At 48.8% G+C, this 15,018-nt stretch overlaps 1 protein-coding gene across 1 annotated transcript; it reads left to right on the top strand.

Annotated features, from left to right (window-relative positions):
- The first annotated feature begins 2,126 nt into the window (after positions 1–2,126).
- On the top strand, positions 2,127–14,956 carry OAZ2 (ornithine decarboxylase antizyme 2). The gene is given in 5 exon segments (NM_001290136.1): positions 2,127–2,359; positions 11,072–11,229; positions 12,372–12,547; positions 13,403–13,488; positions 13,709–14,956. Coding segments are annotated over 5 exon segments (570 nt in total). The 5' UTR covers positions 2,127–2,339; the 3' UTR covers positions 13,840–14,956.
- Positions 14,957–15,018: the final 62 nt, after the last annotated feature.

The following is a 15,018-nucleotide window of genomic DNA, read 5'->3' as shown; positions in this document are numbered from 1 at the left end:
AGGATGGAAAATCTGCATGATCAGTGCTGTAACAATGTGCCACATGTGGCTGTGAAGCATGTGAAATGTGGCTACTGGGACTGAGGAACTGAATTTTTAACTGTTTCATTTTAATTAAGTTTAAATAGCCATGTGTGGCTAATGGCTGACATATCTGACAGTACAGATTAGAGGAAGGTGGCTCCCTGTTTTTTATGAGTTTTTTACTTGCTGTTCAGGCAGACATCAAGGTGGTCACTCCTTCAAGCGGCAAGTTGTGACAGATCCCTTCTCATTCCTTCACAACGTGAAAACAAAGCACAGGATAGGCAACTCTGGGTCCAAATTCTAACTCCACTACTTACTAGCTTTGAATTAGAGCAGAAAAATGAACTCGCCTGGATAGTTGGCAAAATCTCATTTCATGTGTAAAATGGGAGTGGGCAGCTGTTATAAAAATTAGCGCTTTAGTAGTATGATACTTGATAAATGGTGGCTATTATTGACATAGTGAGTTACTATCTGCTGGTTGGGCAAAAATAGTCCTTTAGGTCAAGGGGTTACTTATCCAGTGACGGGTTGGCAGAAGTAAACTACCCCAGCTTCTTTAGGGAGCAGGAGGATTGCCCAGGTCTCTGGGACTATGAGATGGGTAGGTCAGGGCTGGATTTAATTGTTCGGTTCTGTTGTGCACTAAGAACATACCTGGCTTGAACGTAGAAAAGCAGGTAGGCATAATCATGGGGACGAGGTAGAGGATCTAAAATGAGCTGAGTATGGGACCCTGAGGGACTAGTTGTGCTTAATATCTAGTGATAATCTGGGCAGTTCTGGTTTACCACTTCAGTTTTTGCTGTAAAAACCTTAGTTCATCTTCCATCACTTCCATCCCTGAATTCCCATCATCTAAAAACCATAAGCATGTTTTTGTGAAGAAGAGTTATAGTGTCCTAAATGGCTCTAAGGTGGAACATTTGTGACTTGAGGCTACTGTCAACTGGGGGTCATAGTAACCTTTGATCTGGAGTGATTGTGATCACCCTTTCTTTGAAGACGTCTCTAATTCCCTAGTAACTTTCTCTGTGGCCTCCCTCAGACTGAGCACTTACCTTATATTATGATGGCCTGCCTATGTCCCTCTGATCAGATTGTGACATCCAAGGCAGAAACTTTGCCTAGTTGATCATTGAGTATTCTTGGACTCCAGCACATGCCAGGAACATAGAGTAAGTAGCTGCTCAGTAATTTATCAGTTGAATAAATGAATGAACGGGATTTGAGGTGATAGCTGCCCATTGTGATCTGAGATAATGTGACCGCTCTTGTTTGTAGTCTGGGTTGACAGAGTCAGAGTCAGAAGCTCTGATGACTACTGAAGTGTCTGTGATTGTGGCCCGCAGTCACTGTGATCTGAGGGTTCTGTGCACCGGTGACTGTAACCTGTTGGCACTGATCTGGGATAAGGTTCAGCAGGGACAGTGACTGTTAACTAGTAACCTTGCATGATTGTGATGCGAAGCTTTTCTAAACAAGTCAGCGTTGGTTCCTTCCACTACTGCTGTCAGGTGACTGCGATCCTGACCCAAGGCCATTAAACTTCAGATGACCTCAGTCAATGTTAAGCTTTGACCGTTGCCCTTGAGACCTGTCTGTAAGGTGCGGAGATTCTTGATCTCAGGTGATAGCTGAGGTTATTGATCTGCGTATGAACTGAGATAACGGATTTGTGGGCTTGGGCTTAGTCTTAAATGGCACTAATACATGTGTAGTACTCCTAGATTTACGATTTCGGTTAATAAAATATCCTCCTGGGGCCTACAAATGACACAGCCCAGCCCAGCCCCATGCAAACAAGGGCTAGAGACCAGGACCAATGCTCGGGAAACGCCGCTTGAAACTCAACATTTCGCTCCGGGCTCTAGACCACCACCACCGCCACGACTCCGCCAGGTCCAGCACCAACCCCGCAAGCTGCTTTCCGTCTGGACGCTCCCCCCGGCTTGGCCCCCTCCGCTACCGGGTCCCGCCCCTACCGGCCCCTGGTGCGCCTGCGTGGAGGCGGGGCGGTGCTTTGCCCTTTGTTGTGGGCCCCAGTTTCCCAGGACACCGCGCGGCGCTGGGGTGGGGCTATGCAGATGAGGCACTCGGGGGCGGGGCGGTTGCGGCGGCGTCGGCGGCGGCCGGGGAGGGTCAGTTGGAGGCAGGCGCTCGCTGAGGCAGGAGGAGGGCTCTGGGCCCGCGGCCTGACAGGGACTTAGCTCGCAGAGATCGGCCCCGCGCGCGCGACCCCACACCCACCCACTCATCCACCTACCCACTCCCTGCGCCGCCTCCTCCCACCCTGAGCAGAGCCGCCGAGGATGATAAACACCCAGGACAGGTAACGGCCCGGTCCAGGCTCCCCGCCCCCATCCTCCCCTCGTCTGCTCCAGAGGGCCTCCTCCCCAACAACCCAGCCGGTTTTCGTCCCTTCTACAAGGCCCCAGTCGGCCCCCACTGGGTCCTTTCCCTACTTCAGCTACCCAGTCCGAGCCGCAGCCCCGCAACTGGGCCTTCTTCCGTCCTTCAGTCTCCCTCCCTCCAGCCCAGCCCATCCCCCTCATCGCGGCGTAAAGCCCCCACGGACCGGGACCCAATCTTTCAGTCCTGTCCATATTTGCCTTCAGCTCCGCCGAACGGCGGCCCATTCCCCAAATTGTTTCCATCTTCCCCTTTGAATCCCTTCCCTTATTTCAACTGCACCTTCCCACCAGATGCTGCTTTTATCGCTGCTCCTCCCCCCGCCCCCCTCCCCCTGGCCCCGGTCTGGCTCCGTCCGTCCTTCAGTTCTCAGCTGGACCCATTATCCCCACCTGTCACCCTCACCCACCCCCCCCCCACCCCCCCCGGCCTAATAGTCTTTACAGTGATGCTTGGCCCTCCCCTTGGTCCCTCACTCCAGCTTCATCTTTTCTCTCCCGTCCTCCTTAGACACCCCTTTCCCCAATTAGGCCCCTTTCCCCCTGTCTCACAACATCATCTTTTTTTATTTCTCACTTTGGGCTTGACTCCTGTCCGGCATCCTGTTCCCCTAATGCCGTTCCCCCTAACACTCTGCTAAACACTCCTACCCCTTAAACACTTTCTCTCATGACTGCTCTTAATCCTCCCATCCCAACTGAACCCCATTTCTAGAATATTAGATCACAGAACTCAGCCCATTCAGCTTCTGTTGAAGACCTGCCCTCTTTACCTGTACCTCCAGTACTTTCAAATTAGTCCTCATACTCTGTTCACTGGGCCTTTGCAAGTTTTCTCCCTCAAAACCTAACCCCAGCTTTCCCCCAGTCATTGTCGAGAAAGGCTGCACATCTTTCTGACACTGAGCACCAGTAGTTTTCTAAAGTTGCTTCATATGTACCTCCCCCTGGGACACTCGGCAGAGTTCATTATTCAGTTTTCCTTTCTCTACTTCTCTTTTTCTCCAAAGCAGCCCTCGTCATGCATCTCTCCCTCCAGCATACCCCATATTTCTCCCCCAAACTCTTCTGTGAAATTGTTTCCTAATTCCCCATGATTTTTAACCCCAGCTGCTTATACATCAAGATGGCTTTTATATTTACAAACTGTGTTCTAATTCTCTTCCTCATTGTTTCCCAAGACTTGTTGCTGCCCCCTCCAGAAAGAGCTTGAAGCTCATTAGTTCCCCACACCAGGCCCTTTGTCTCCAGATTTGGCCTTCTGGCTTCTGCCTCTCTCTTGAGCCTCATTGTTTTGCAAGCGGACTCATTCCCTGCAGATTATCCTTAAGTTGTGCCATGGTCTGTCTAGAAATGGATTTTAGTTCCTCTTAAAAACGTAGCCCTCCCTATTGCTTTTCTTCACACAGAGCTCTTAACTACCACTCAAGGTTTCTCTCACACTTCGGTTCCCTTCTCACCAAAAGTGGTCTCTAACTTGGTATTTCCCATTCCTTTAGCAGCCCCATCCTTAAATATTCCATCTGAGTTTTCAGCTTTTTTCTTTTTTTTTTTGCATCTCGGTGTTTCTCAACCCTAGGTGTACATGTGAAAAATCAATCCCTTGGCCCCCACCCTTCAAAGAGCTTGTGTAATTAGCCTAGGGTGGGGCCTGGTATTAGCATATATTTGAAGCTCTCTAATGGGCACCCAGGGTTGAGAAACACTGCCTCCTGTCCCCTCCCCTGAGAAGACCCTTCCCATCATATTCCTTTAGTGGGTTCCTTTCTCCGAGGAAAAGGGTATTGTCATCTTCAGGGATTTCTTAGTCCTTCTCTCCCAGGAACTCTCCAGAACTATTCCAAGATTTCTCCAGAGATATGCAAGATATCTGCAGCAGCCTCTTAAATTCTACCTTGTTACTCAGTTCTCAGCCATTAGCCACTTTCTTCTAATTCTTAGACTCTTAACTAGCTCCCACATCCTTGTTCCCTACATCCAGAAAGAAAGTTCACTCATTTCCTGGTTTGTAATGGTCCTGTTTGATCCAGTACCCCGATCTCTCAAGCCCTCTTTACCTACAGCCCCATTCTGGTGCTGTTTCCCTTTTCCAAGACTCTCGATGTCCATCTTCCTCTGCAGTCCCTTATTTCGTTTTCTCTAAACCAGTCCTCTGGAGCTGAGGAGGTGGAGATGGATATGTACTTGGGTGGTGCTGGATGCAAAAGATGTTGCTTGTGGTAAGGAAGGCTGTGTGTGCTGAGGATAGAACCCAGGTATGAGAGGGCATGATGAAGTGCAGGGGCGGAGGGAAGCTAAGGAACCTGCCAGAAATCCCAGGGCTTTGTGAGATGGGTTTTTCTTTTCTAGTCTTAGGTTCTTGTCTCTGCAGTGGGATTTGGAAAGTGGTGGTGCGGTCTCAGCAGGCCTTCTCTAGAGTCCTCCAGACTGAACTGGTCTAGGTGCCAAGTCGTTTGCAGCCTGAGCCCTGAGAGTTGAGCACTTGGGACCAGTTTATAAGGGTCTTTGCCCACTGTGAGTTCCAGTCCTGGCTTTGCCAATATGCTTACATGTTACAAAAAGAGAGGGTTGGGTTCATTTAACTTTGAAGATTTCTTCCAAACTCCTAAGTGGCAAAACAGGCTTGCTTGTCTCCAGAGAACCCTTGCTTAGCGTGTTGGTAATTTGAGGGGCTTGGCTGTGTGAGAGGCAGGTGGAGGGAGGAGCCAGCTGGCCTGCGAGGCCTGGGCAGGAGCAGGGCCTTGGATCAGGCTCCTCCACTTTGGCCTGGGGGTGGGGTGGTGTGTGCAGGGTGTCTGGTTTCTTTGAGTTATGGCAGTCCTGTTTCTATAGCATGTTTCTGAGCCTCCTCTGGCCTGCGCCTAACTTTCTAAAAGGAATCCTGGTAGAGCTCTAACTAAGGATTTGGATTAAGATCCGGATGTTCTTCCCAGTCAGTGTGTTGATGTTTTCTGTCCACAGAGGGGCGAGCAATGGTTGAGCGCCCATTGGGTGGGGGATGGGCTTTGGAGCTTCGCTGGCTTCAGTCAAATACTCAAGAGGTGGAGGCTTGGTTTCCTGGAAGAAACGGTCACAGAGGAGCCTGCAGTATGTTTTGAAAACAAGGCTCTTCCTTTCCAGTTTTGTTCTGATCAGTACCTCCAAAATATCACAATTCCTAATGGTGGGGGAGGGAAGAAGACACTAGTACAAGAACTTTTATTATGGTTTTTGAGCAACAGGTAATCCAGGTAAATCAAACTTCATGGATCTTTCTCTCCCTGGATTGTGGGGGCAGGAAGTGTCTGTCTAGGGCTTGCTTAGTACCTTTCGACAGTACAGTGTGTGGAGAAGAGCTTGCCCTGGCTTCATAGCCTTATAATCAGTCTGTGTCTGATGGGCTTTGAGGAGAAGCTTTTGGTTCCACAGGTGGTTTTTCGGGGTGGTGGTGCAGCCAGGGTACAAGGGCACATCCTAGTGACTGGGCATCTTCACTGAATGGTTCCCTGAGTAATGGGATTTCTGTCTCTCCCACCAAGAATTTAGTTTTGATTATTCCTTATTTATTGGCACTGTGACTTGTTGGGTGTGGAGTGGTAGGGAGAGCAAGTTTTCCTTTGATGTGCCTTCAAGGTCATCCCCACAGAGAGAGAGAGACACACACTCCTAGCATAGTCAGGAATCCCCCCAAATTGGAGGTATGCTTTAGAAAGCTGTGTGGACTAATAATAGTAATTCCTCACATTGCCAAGAAATCCAAATTTAGCCTCAGAGCAACTCAGAAATATAAAAAATGGGGACTGAAGTATGCGGTAGAGGAATGTTATATATGTGTATTTCTAGAAAAAAAAAAGTAATTCATCCCTTTTTGAAACAGTACACAGTGTTGATTCAAGTTGATACCATGATTTAGAAGGCTATGAAGCCTAATTGAAATCTATAGACCAGAAATGGCCACGTAGGTTAGCAAGAATTTTGTTACTTGAAGTGAACAAAATAGGTTGTTTCTGCTTAGCAGCAGCAGAGTAAAATGCTTTGTATAAAATAAGCCTCAAGAAAATGCCCCAGGCCTTTGATAGTGTACAAACAATTAAGTAATTCTATCCTGGGAAGAGAGGCTGGAACTGGGTGATGAGCTTACTATACAAACTAAATTGATGTATCTGAAATGCAAAATTAAGATCCTGTTTGGAAGCATGGTTACCTAGCCATCTCCCCTCCTCGGGCAGCATACGTAGTTTTGCCTACCTTTGGCGGAAAGTCCAGCAGTATCAGCTGTGTAACGCGATAAGTAAATCTCAGAGACATAGATATTCTAACTGCCACCATAAGTGTGTTTCTTGTGGAAAATCAACCAGAACCCAGTGTTGCTTTCAGTCTGTGATTCAGAGTGGTGATGTCATTTTCTTTATAATCGTGCTTAGCAAGTAGACTCCCTTTGGCACACATAACAGCCCTAGTGAGATGACTTATGCCTGGCATCTGACCAGGCCCCTTTCTCATATGGGAAAGGAATTGGCAGCTGGAAATCAGCTTCTGTGCTCACATTAGACTGAAGGTGGCCATTCTCCTCCCACCTTTCTTCCTATTTCTCTTTAACTCAGTGCGATGGCAACCCTGAATTGGTCTCTCTTTGCTGCATAGGGATTAGTCATCAGAGACCATCTCAGAGTAAAAGCAGCCTGTGTGAAGGGTAGTCAGGGCCCCCTAGAGAGAGAGTTCTGTGAGGCAGGGCTGAGACAGGAATGGGTCAGAAGAGGCTGAAAGAGGGGATTGAATGCAGAATGCTTGGGAATGTGGTTTTTTATGTCTTTTTGATTGATACCACAAAGTCTGTAGTACCAAGGCCATCTGACCCTCTATCAGGGAATGGCAATCAGAGAGGGTATAGACCTGATAAGCTTAGGCCACTGATTAAAGTGAAACATGATGGAAAGTATATCAAGGAGAATGTGAATTCAAGTATTTGTTGAATGTAGCTGAATAGAAACTAGCCATAGAATTACTTTTATATAAATCTCTACTCTGTGTAGCAGACTGTGCTCTCTTTGAGCAAACTAAATGGGAAAATCAAAACTGACATAACATCAACGGGAAGTGATTCTTTAGCAGGAAATCTTTTTATTTTCTGAAGAGATTTTAGGTTACTTCCTTTAAATAGTAAGCATCCTAGAGATTTAAAAATAGGATTTGAATTATAAAAAGTCAGTTTACTAGCAGCGTTCCCCAGGAATACATCTAGCATACGCTGCCTGTCTGTAGCTGGCGTATGAAATTATAACCTGCTGAGGACATTTTGGACAGCAGTTTCACAGAATGCTTTAAATTAGAGGCAGCAGGATGTGATAAGTCGGTAGCATTCATATGTATCCTGAGGAGTGTTTCCAAGGACATGTCTGATAACAACTGAGAAAATAAAAGCACCAACAGATTGGCTCGGCTCTAATCTCCCATCTCTCTTCCGAATTGACTTGAATACCTGACACCTTCATTTCCAGTGTGGTCTTTTTTTTCTTCTCCAAAAGCAGGACCAGCCCAGCTGGATGTTTGAGTTCCAGTCTGACACATTTGATTCTCCTTAATCAGTCTGATCTTTTCAGCCTCTAGACTGAGCTTCTTAAATCATCCTTCGGTGGTAGACATTAAACCATGTCTGCCCCCAAGTGGAGTAAGCAGGATATGGGGAAGGAAAGGAGAAAGCTGGGCATTGGCGCCAGTAGAAACAAGACTAAACTGAATGTGAAACCTCACCTGATTTGGATCTGTGACAGGGAGACTTGGGTTTAAAAGCCACTTTCTTTTGTGCTTAAGTTCCTCCAGGATTCACATTCCTGTTAAGGTTGGTGGCATATTTTGCCACAATATTTTGAACCCTAAAGCTGATATGAGAAGGCCGTTGCTGGGCAATTTTATACCCCTTAATTATTTTAGCCACAACATATGTACCCATATCCTTTCCCTTTTCATGTCAGGTTGTTTTTTTTTTTTTTTTGAGAGAGAGCAGTTTGGCATTTACACAGCAAGTAACTAAAAACAGATCTAATATGATGGGCGATTAACGTAACAATTGTGAACTGCTAGCTACTAAGCTTATCCCAAACCCCAGCTGTTTCTTGTAGGGAACTGGAGCTGGATCTCAGGGTGGGGACCTGAAACACCCTTCCACCCCCAACTCGCACGCACGCACACATACACAGTTGCTTTCTGTGCAGACTTTGTTGGGGAGGAAAGTTCCCAGAATCCTTGTGTGAATGGGAAAGTAAATGATTTGTTACCATGGAATAGACGTCTTGCATTTTATTTGAAGGAGGAGTGAGATCATGACATCAGCTCATAGATGTTATATGACTACGAGCTCATAGATGAGTGCTGGATGCGGGGCAGGCCCTAGGGTTTATTTCTAGGAAGACAGAGGGGCTTCTGGATCTAAAAAAGAGAAAACCCATCTTATTCTTTTCCGTGGGTTGGCCCCATCACTTCTGCTATTTGCAAGTGAAAATTGTTCAGAAAAAAGGTGGTGGTTGGAATGCAGGCCGAGGTTGAAAGTAGCTCTCCCATTTAGAGAGCATTGAGGGATAATTGTTCTGGAAGTGAGCTAGCACCAGAATTTTAGAACTGGTAGGGCCTTGGCGATCTGGTTATTTTGTGAACCCCTGCAGTTATCCTGATATACAAGTCTACATCTCAGCTATCTACCCTCAGTCCCTGGCTAGCCCTACTGACCGGAACAAGCGAGTCAGCTTTCTCCAGTGGCCCAGCCGACCTGGTGCTCCTGCAGGAACCTCCACTGAGGCCTGAAGGTGGTTCCCAGGGAATGGGGAGGGACCCATTGCATGAGGGGTGGGTGTGTGCCTTTGCTTGGGGAAACTCCCACCTTTGTTTTCTTTTCTTCTGGCCTGGACACTCTCTTTTTCTATCCCTTAACACACTGAAAGGTGAGGATTTTAACAACTTATTGTCCCTAGGAGAAAACAGGCCCTGATCTTGAAAACAGCACAGTCCTCTGTCATGCCCCTTCTGCTAGTAGCTGTTGGTTGAGGCCTCCTGAGGGAGATGAGGATGTCCTGAGGCTCTCCAGAGGAGGCACGAGGTGGTCATGTGGTTGATCCCCAAGTGTTGATGCTCCTCTGGGCCCACTTCATCTCCCAGCAAAATTTCCAAGTGTAATTTCAGGCCCCTGGCTGAAATCCTTGAGAGAACAGAGGAGCCGAGCTACAGCGGTGACGCTTTGGGTCTTCCTGGCTCAGCTGGAATGCCTATATAGGCCTCTTAGTACTGAGGGTCTCAGGGGACTGTGTCTGTGGTTATTGTTCCATGTTAGGTACGAGTTTTAGTTGTCACTCTGAGCCTAAGCAAAGAATCCAGATGACGCTGTGCCATCAAAAGCAAAGAATGGTGCCTCATTATTTTACAAAGGGTTTTCAGGGAACAAAGTCCATGGTTTATGGTATATGCTGATTTCTGTGGTTTAAAATATTCGCCCTATGGCTGATTCAAGCTACCAACACGCTGTCACTAAACACAACTTTGGTTGGGAAGAGATGTGCACAGTGGATGATCTGGCCCCAGCACCCCGCTGCCGCACCCTCCCCTATATGTTACGGCTGCCTTCGGCCGCTATGCCAGGGCCAGGCCTGTTGCTGAGTCATGGTGTTACATGTACAGACAGTGTTCCTCTTTGCTTGCTTCACTTGCCCTTCGCCTGTGGAGTGAGCCATATCTCAGCCGAAAGAGCCAGTAAATTGGATTCAAAGGAGGCAGTTGAGTAGCTCTGGAGCTCTGTTGGGTCCACCTGAAAATCGTGGTAGCCAGGAAGGGCACATACCTGAAGGCGACGGGGCTTCTTTCGGAGCCATTCACCCTCTGAGGCCCAGCTGATGATTGGCTTCCTTACCCAGGTCCCAGCATGTATATAATTCCTCACAGCGACTCCCACGCTGGCAATATACATTCACTTGAGTGTCCCTTCTGACCACGCTGGTATTACCTGAACTGCCATGCATGCCGAGGTCAGATTCCAGCAAAGAAGGGCAACTCTGCTTTTGGTGGTACGCTGGGGACTAACTCAGATACCATAACAACTCTGTACTGTGGTGCATCTCCTCTCCAGGAGCCAGATCCCGGGATTTGATTCAGTTCTTAACCCTAGAGGGATTTGGGTGATTTCTTGTTTAGTTCCATTATTCAGGTTGGGGACGCCATCATTGGAGACGTGGCCTTGGGAGTTCCTCGGGGACAATGGTGCTAGCCCCTGTGACTTTCTAAGCCCCATATGCCTCTCCACCCTGAGGCGATTGTGGAGGCTTTGTGATTCTGTCACACAGGTTGTTGAGACACTTGGGGTGAAGAGATGGGCTGCTGGGGGTCTGGGGCTCTCTGCCTAGCAGGCGAGCCAGCATCTGGTTCCTCCTAAGGGTCTGCCTGTGTCATGGAGATTTGTTTGATGTTTGACGGGGGCTCCTTTGGCCTGACCCTGAGCCCTCCGAGCCTCTCTGTGCCTCTGTAGGACGGTGGGTTTGCCTTGAAGGAGGAGTTCTGAGAGCTGTAGCGGGAAGGACTGGGGCAGTTGCGGGAGAACCAGGGCAGGGGTGGGTGAATGCTGAGTTAAATCTTCAGGACTTTGATTACTGTCTCACTGTCTTTATCTCTTGCAGTAGTATTTTGCCTTTGAGTAACTGTCCCCAGCTCCAGTGCTGCAGGCACATTGTTCCGGGGCCTCTGTGGTGCTCCTGATGCCCCTCACCCACTGTCGAAGATCCCCGGTGGGCGAGGGGGCGGCAGGGATCCTTCTCTCTCAGCTCTAATATATAAGGTAAGGGGACTGTGGGATGGAAGGCTTGGAGCAGTGTCCTCCTCAGACACTGCCGAGTGGCTGCTTAAGGGCAGCGATGGTTTTCTTTCGTCTTCTGAGTCTTAGGCCAGTAGTGGAACTGGGGAAGACTTTGAACTGAGGCTGCTGGGAAGCTTTTGGGGAGTACCAAGCGGACGCCCTGTCTTCTCAGCCTAGGTCAGCAAGTGCTGGCTCTGGGTCCTGAGTGAGGGGGCACAGCTAGGGGGAGGGGGGCTGGTGAGTGGAGGAATGCACATGCTCTTGCTAGTGCAGTTCTTCATTTCCTCCTGAGAAATGCCAAGAGCCAGGAGGGCTTTTCCCTTTGTCTATACCAAGGGTATGGGGTACCACATGTTGCAGGGTGGGGGGTGGTAATGAGAGGGTCACCCTGGCAGCTCAGGGCACAGCCCAGTAGCTGTTGAGAACCCTGGGAGTCTGTTCTGAGATTGGTCTGGGCTGGGACATTTGCTGTCTTTTAATCTGTGAGCCCAGAGGTTGGTTTAGCATCTCCCTGGGACTGGCATTGAGGGGTGGCAGGGCAGCTGAGTCCTGGGCTCTTGAGACAGTGGCAGGGGTGACAACATGGACTCTGCAGTCACCCAGAGCCAGCTTGGGTTGACCTGTGCCCCAGCCGAGCCTCAGGAACATCCTCATTTGTTTCTGATGATTCTGTTTCAGAGGGAAGGGAAATAACACAATATTGGGGGGACAAGCATGGCTTTCAGGTGGGGAGACCCCATTTCAATCTCAGCTCTGCCGTTTACTCACTGTGGAGTCTTGAGTCAGGTACTTAATTTTACTGGGCCCCTGGTGTCTTAGGTTTAAAGTGGGGATGCTGATGCCTACCTCAAGTGCTTGTTGTAGTGATGGAAAAATGGGAAAGTACCTTGTACAGTACTTGACAGTGGGCTCTTGGTAAATATCCCCTTCCAGTCATGCTGGCATTTAGCCACCCAGTGAGTGATCCTCCCTTTAGGCAGCATGTTGCTCTGATGTTCCAGTGTGCCCTATCACATGCTACCCTGAGGTTGGCCCAGGAGGGCTCCAGCACCACCTAGGTTGGGGAGCCTTTGATGTGGCCAGAAGCAGTAGTGACCTGGTCCTCTGACCTGATCTCCTCCCAGGACGAGAAGCTCACTGTGACCCAGGACCTCCCTGTGAATGATGGAAAGCCTCACATCGTCCACTTCCAGTATGAGGTCACCGAGGTGAAGGTCTCTTCCTGGGATGCAGTCCTGTCCAGCCAGAGCCTGTTTGTAGAAATTCCAGATGGATTATTAGCTGATGGGAGCAAAGAAGGGTAAGGAGCAAGTGCTGGGCAAGGGCTGGAAGCCCGCTCCAGAGAAGGGCATGTGCTTCCTGGGGGCAGCAGATGGCCAGCCTTCTCCCCTAGCTCTCAGCTGCCCAAGTATGTACCATTTTTTTAAAGGTTAGTTTTAGCCAGTAAAATGGGCCTGTGATAATGAAATCAGATCATTACCACATTAACCAAATTCTAGTCATATAACGGTGTGGTTTAAACGGCCAGAAGCTCAAAGAAGCAGTGCAATTTCATTGGATTGGGCAAGGCCCTCCAAGCAGCAGTCCTGAGGATGGTGTTCTCGAGAGTGGCTCCAGCCTCTTGAAGTCCTTTTAGGTGGTGGTAGGGCCCAGAGTTCCTCTCTGCAGCAGGTGGTCACCATCAGACTTGGCAACTTTGGAGGGCCCTGAGAAACTGGGTTCTCTTCCTAGGCCCCATACTTTCTTGTAAATTGCATTAAGTTGGAGAAGGAAATGGCAACCCACTCCAGTGTTCTTGCCTGGAGAATCCCAGGGACGGGGGAGCCTGGTAGGCTGCAGTCTATGGGGTCGCACAGAGTCGAACACAACTGAAGTGACTTAGCAGTAGCAGTAGCAGTATTAACTTCAGATGAAGAACCTTTATTCCTGGAAGAGAGAATTCTGTAACAGTTTTCTTAAGTGATTGTGGTTTATTTATTTATTTTTTTTGAACTCAGGGCTCCTGAGGTCTTGAAATAGGAAGTTCTCCTTGAAGCTTCCCTATTTACAGTGCTGACTGTAAGCCTCAGAAAAGCCTTGGGAGCAGGGGGTATCGAGGGACGGGGTGAAGTCCACAGGTGGCAGTGGGCTTGAGTGGTTTCTTTGCTTCCTGCAGATTGTTAGCACTGCTAGAGTTTGCTGAAGAGAAGATGAAAGTGAACTACGTCTTCATCTGCTTCAGGAAGGGCCGGGAAGACAGAGGTGAGGGGCTGAGCAGCTTGAGACCAGGCTGAGGAAAGGGGGGCTCCTACTGAGGGTGGGGCTCCCGAGTTTGACATATAAACCCTAGGAAATCATGGGATTGGTTGTGTCCAAATTTAGGAAAGGCCAGTGCATTTATTTCGTCTTTGTTTTGGGTTTTCCCTTGATTTAGCCTAACTTTGTTTCTTATCAGAATCTTTTTTTACACCTCTTTCTGCAGCTCCACTCCTGAAGACCTTCAGCTTCTTGGGCTTTGAGATTGTGCGTCCAGGCCATCCCTGTGTCCCCTCTCGACCAGATGTGATGTTCATGGTTTACCCCCTGGACCAGAACTTGTCCGATGAGGACTAATGGTCAAAGAGGATGCTTTGCCCAAGAGCCACAGTGGGGGAAGCAGGGAAGTTAGGCAGCCCTGAGACAGAGGAGGGGGCTTCTTGCTGTCCAGGGAAGGACGCTGAGGGGCTCGGGGTGAGGGTTGCCTATTGTGTTCTCGGAGTTGACTTGTTGAAATTGTTTTCCATAAAGAACAGTATAAACATATTATTCACATGTAATCACCAATAGTAAATGAAGATGTTTATGAACTGGCATTAGAAGCTTTTTAAACTGCGCTGTGTGATGTGCTCTATCTAGCCTAGGGGAGGACATTGCCTAGAGGGGAGGGACTGTCTGCGTCCAGGGGCCAGGCCTGGAGGGCTGGGGACAGCACTGTCGGGCTCAGGTTACCCTGCTGTTGGGCTTTCTTTTTTGGTTTTTAAGACTTGTGTATTTTCTTTCCTTGCTTCCTGTCACCCAGGGGACTCTGGAGTATAGGCTTTTCAGCCCCTGGGCAGTGTCCTTCTATTGTTTTTTGACACTCCACCTGGGCTTCTCTCTGTGCATTTGTATCTGGCCTGGAGAAAGCAGGTCTGACCCCTCCTTTACAGCTTAGTGTTATTCTGGCATTTGGTTAAGCTGGCTTAATCTGTTTGTTATCAGTGCATTTAAAATAGGGGCATTGAAGTTACTCCTACCACCAGGGCTTTATTTTGGGGGTGCCTGGGTCTTAAAAAAACACTAGCCAAACTCCAATTCTCAGATTATGGCCAGGAGTTCTTGCTCTGGGCTGCAGGCCTAGGCCCCAAGGTGTCTCCTTCCTAGGGTCACAAACAGCAGAGAGGAAGAGGAATAGCGACTCAGGGCCTGGAGGTTGTGGGGGAACTTGCTGTTAGGGACTGGATGTCTCTGCCTGGCTGAGTCTAGTGCTAACTGCCCCCACTCCCTAACAGGCTCTGAGTAGTGCCTGAAACCTGTTCTACGGGGCTGTCGTAGGACTGAGCGTGTGGAAGTGGCCTGCCCTTTTCTGTTTTCACTGAACAGCTCATTCTGAGGAGGAAGGAAGGGGGAGAGATCTAGATTGGGTGAGGGGGGCGGGGGTGTCAGGGAGGCAAGTGTGTTGTGTTAGTGTCAATAAACTGATTTAAAGTTGTGGTTGGTCTGTCCTTTACTCCTCAACCAGGGCCGGCTTCCTTCTACTGTTGTCTTTTGAGT

Source organism: Bos mutus, chromosome 10, assembly GCF_027580195.1.
Source record: "Bos mutus isolate GX-2022 chromosome 10, NWIPB_WYAK_1.1, whole genome shotgun sequence".
Lineage (NCBI taxonomy): Eukaryota > Metazoa > Chordata > Mammalia > Artiodactyla > Bovidae > Bos > Bos mutus.
Note: the sequence above shows the minus strand (reverse complement) of the source record. Positions and strands in the feature narration are given on the sequence as shown.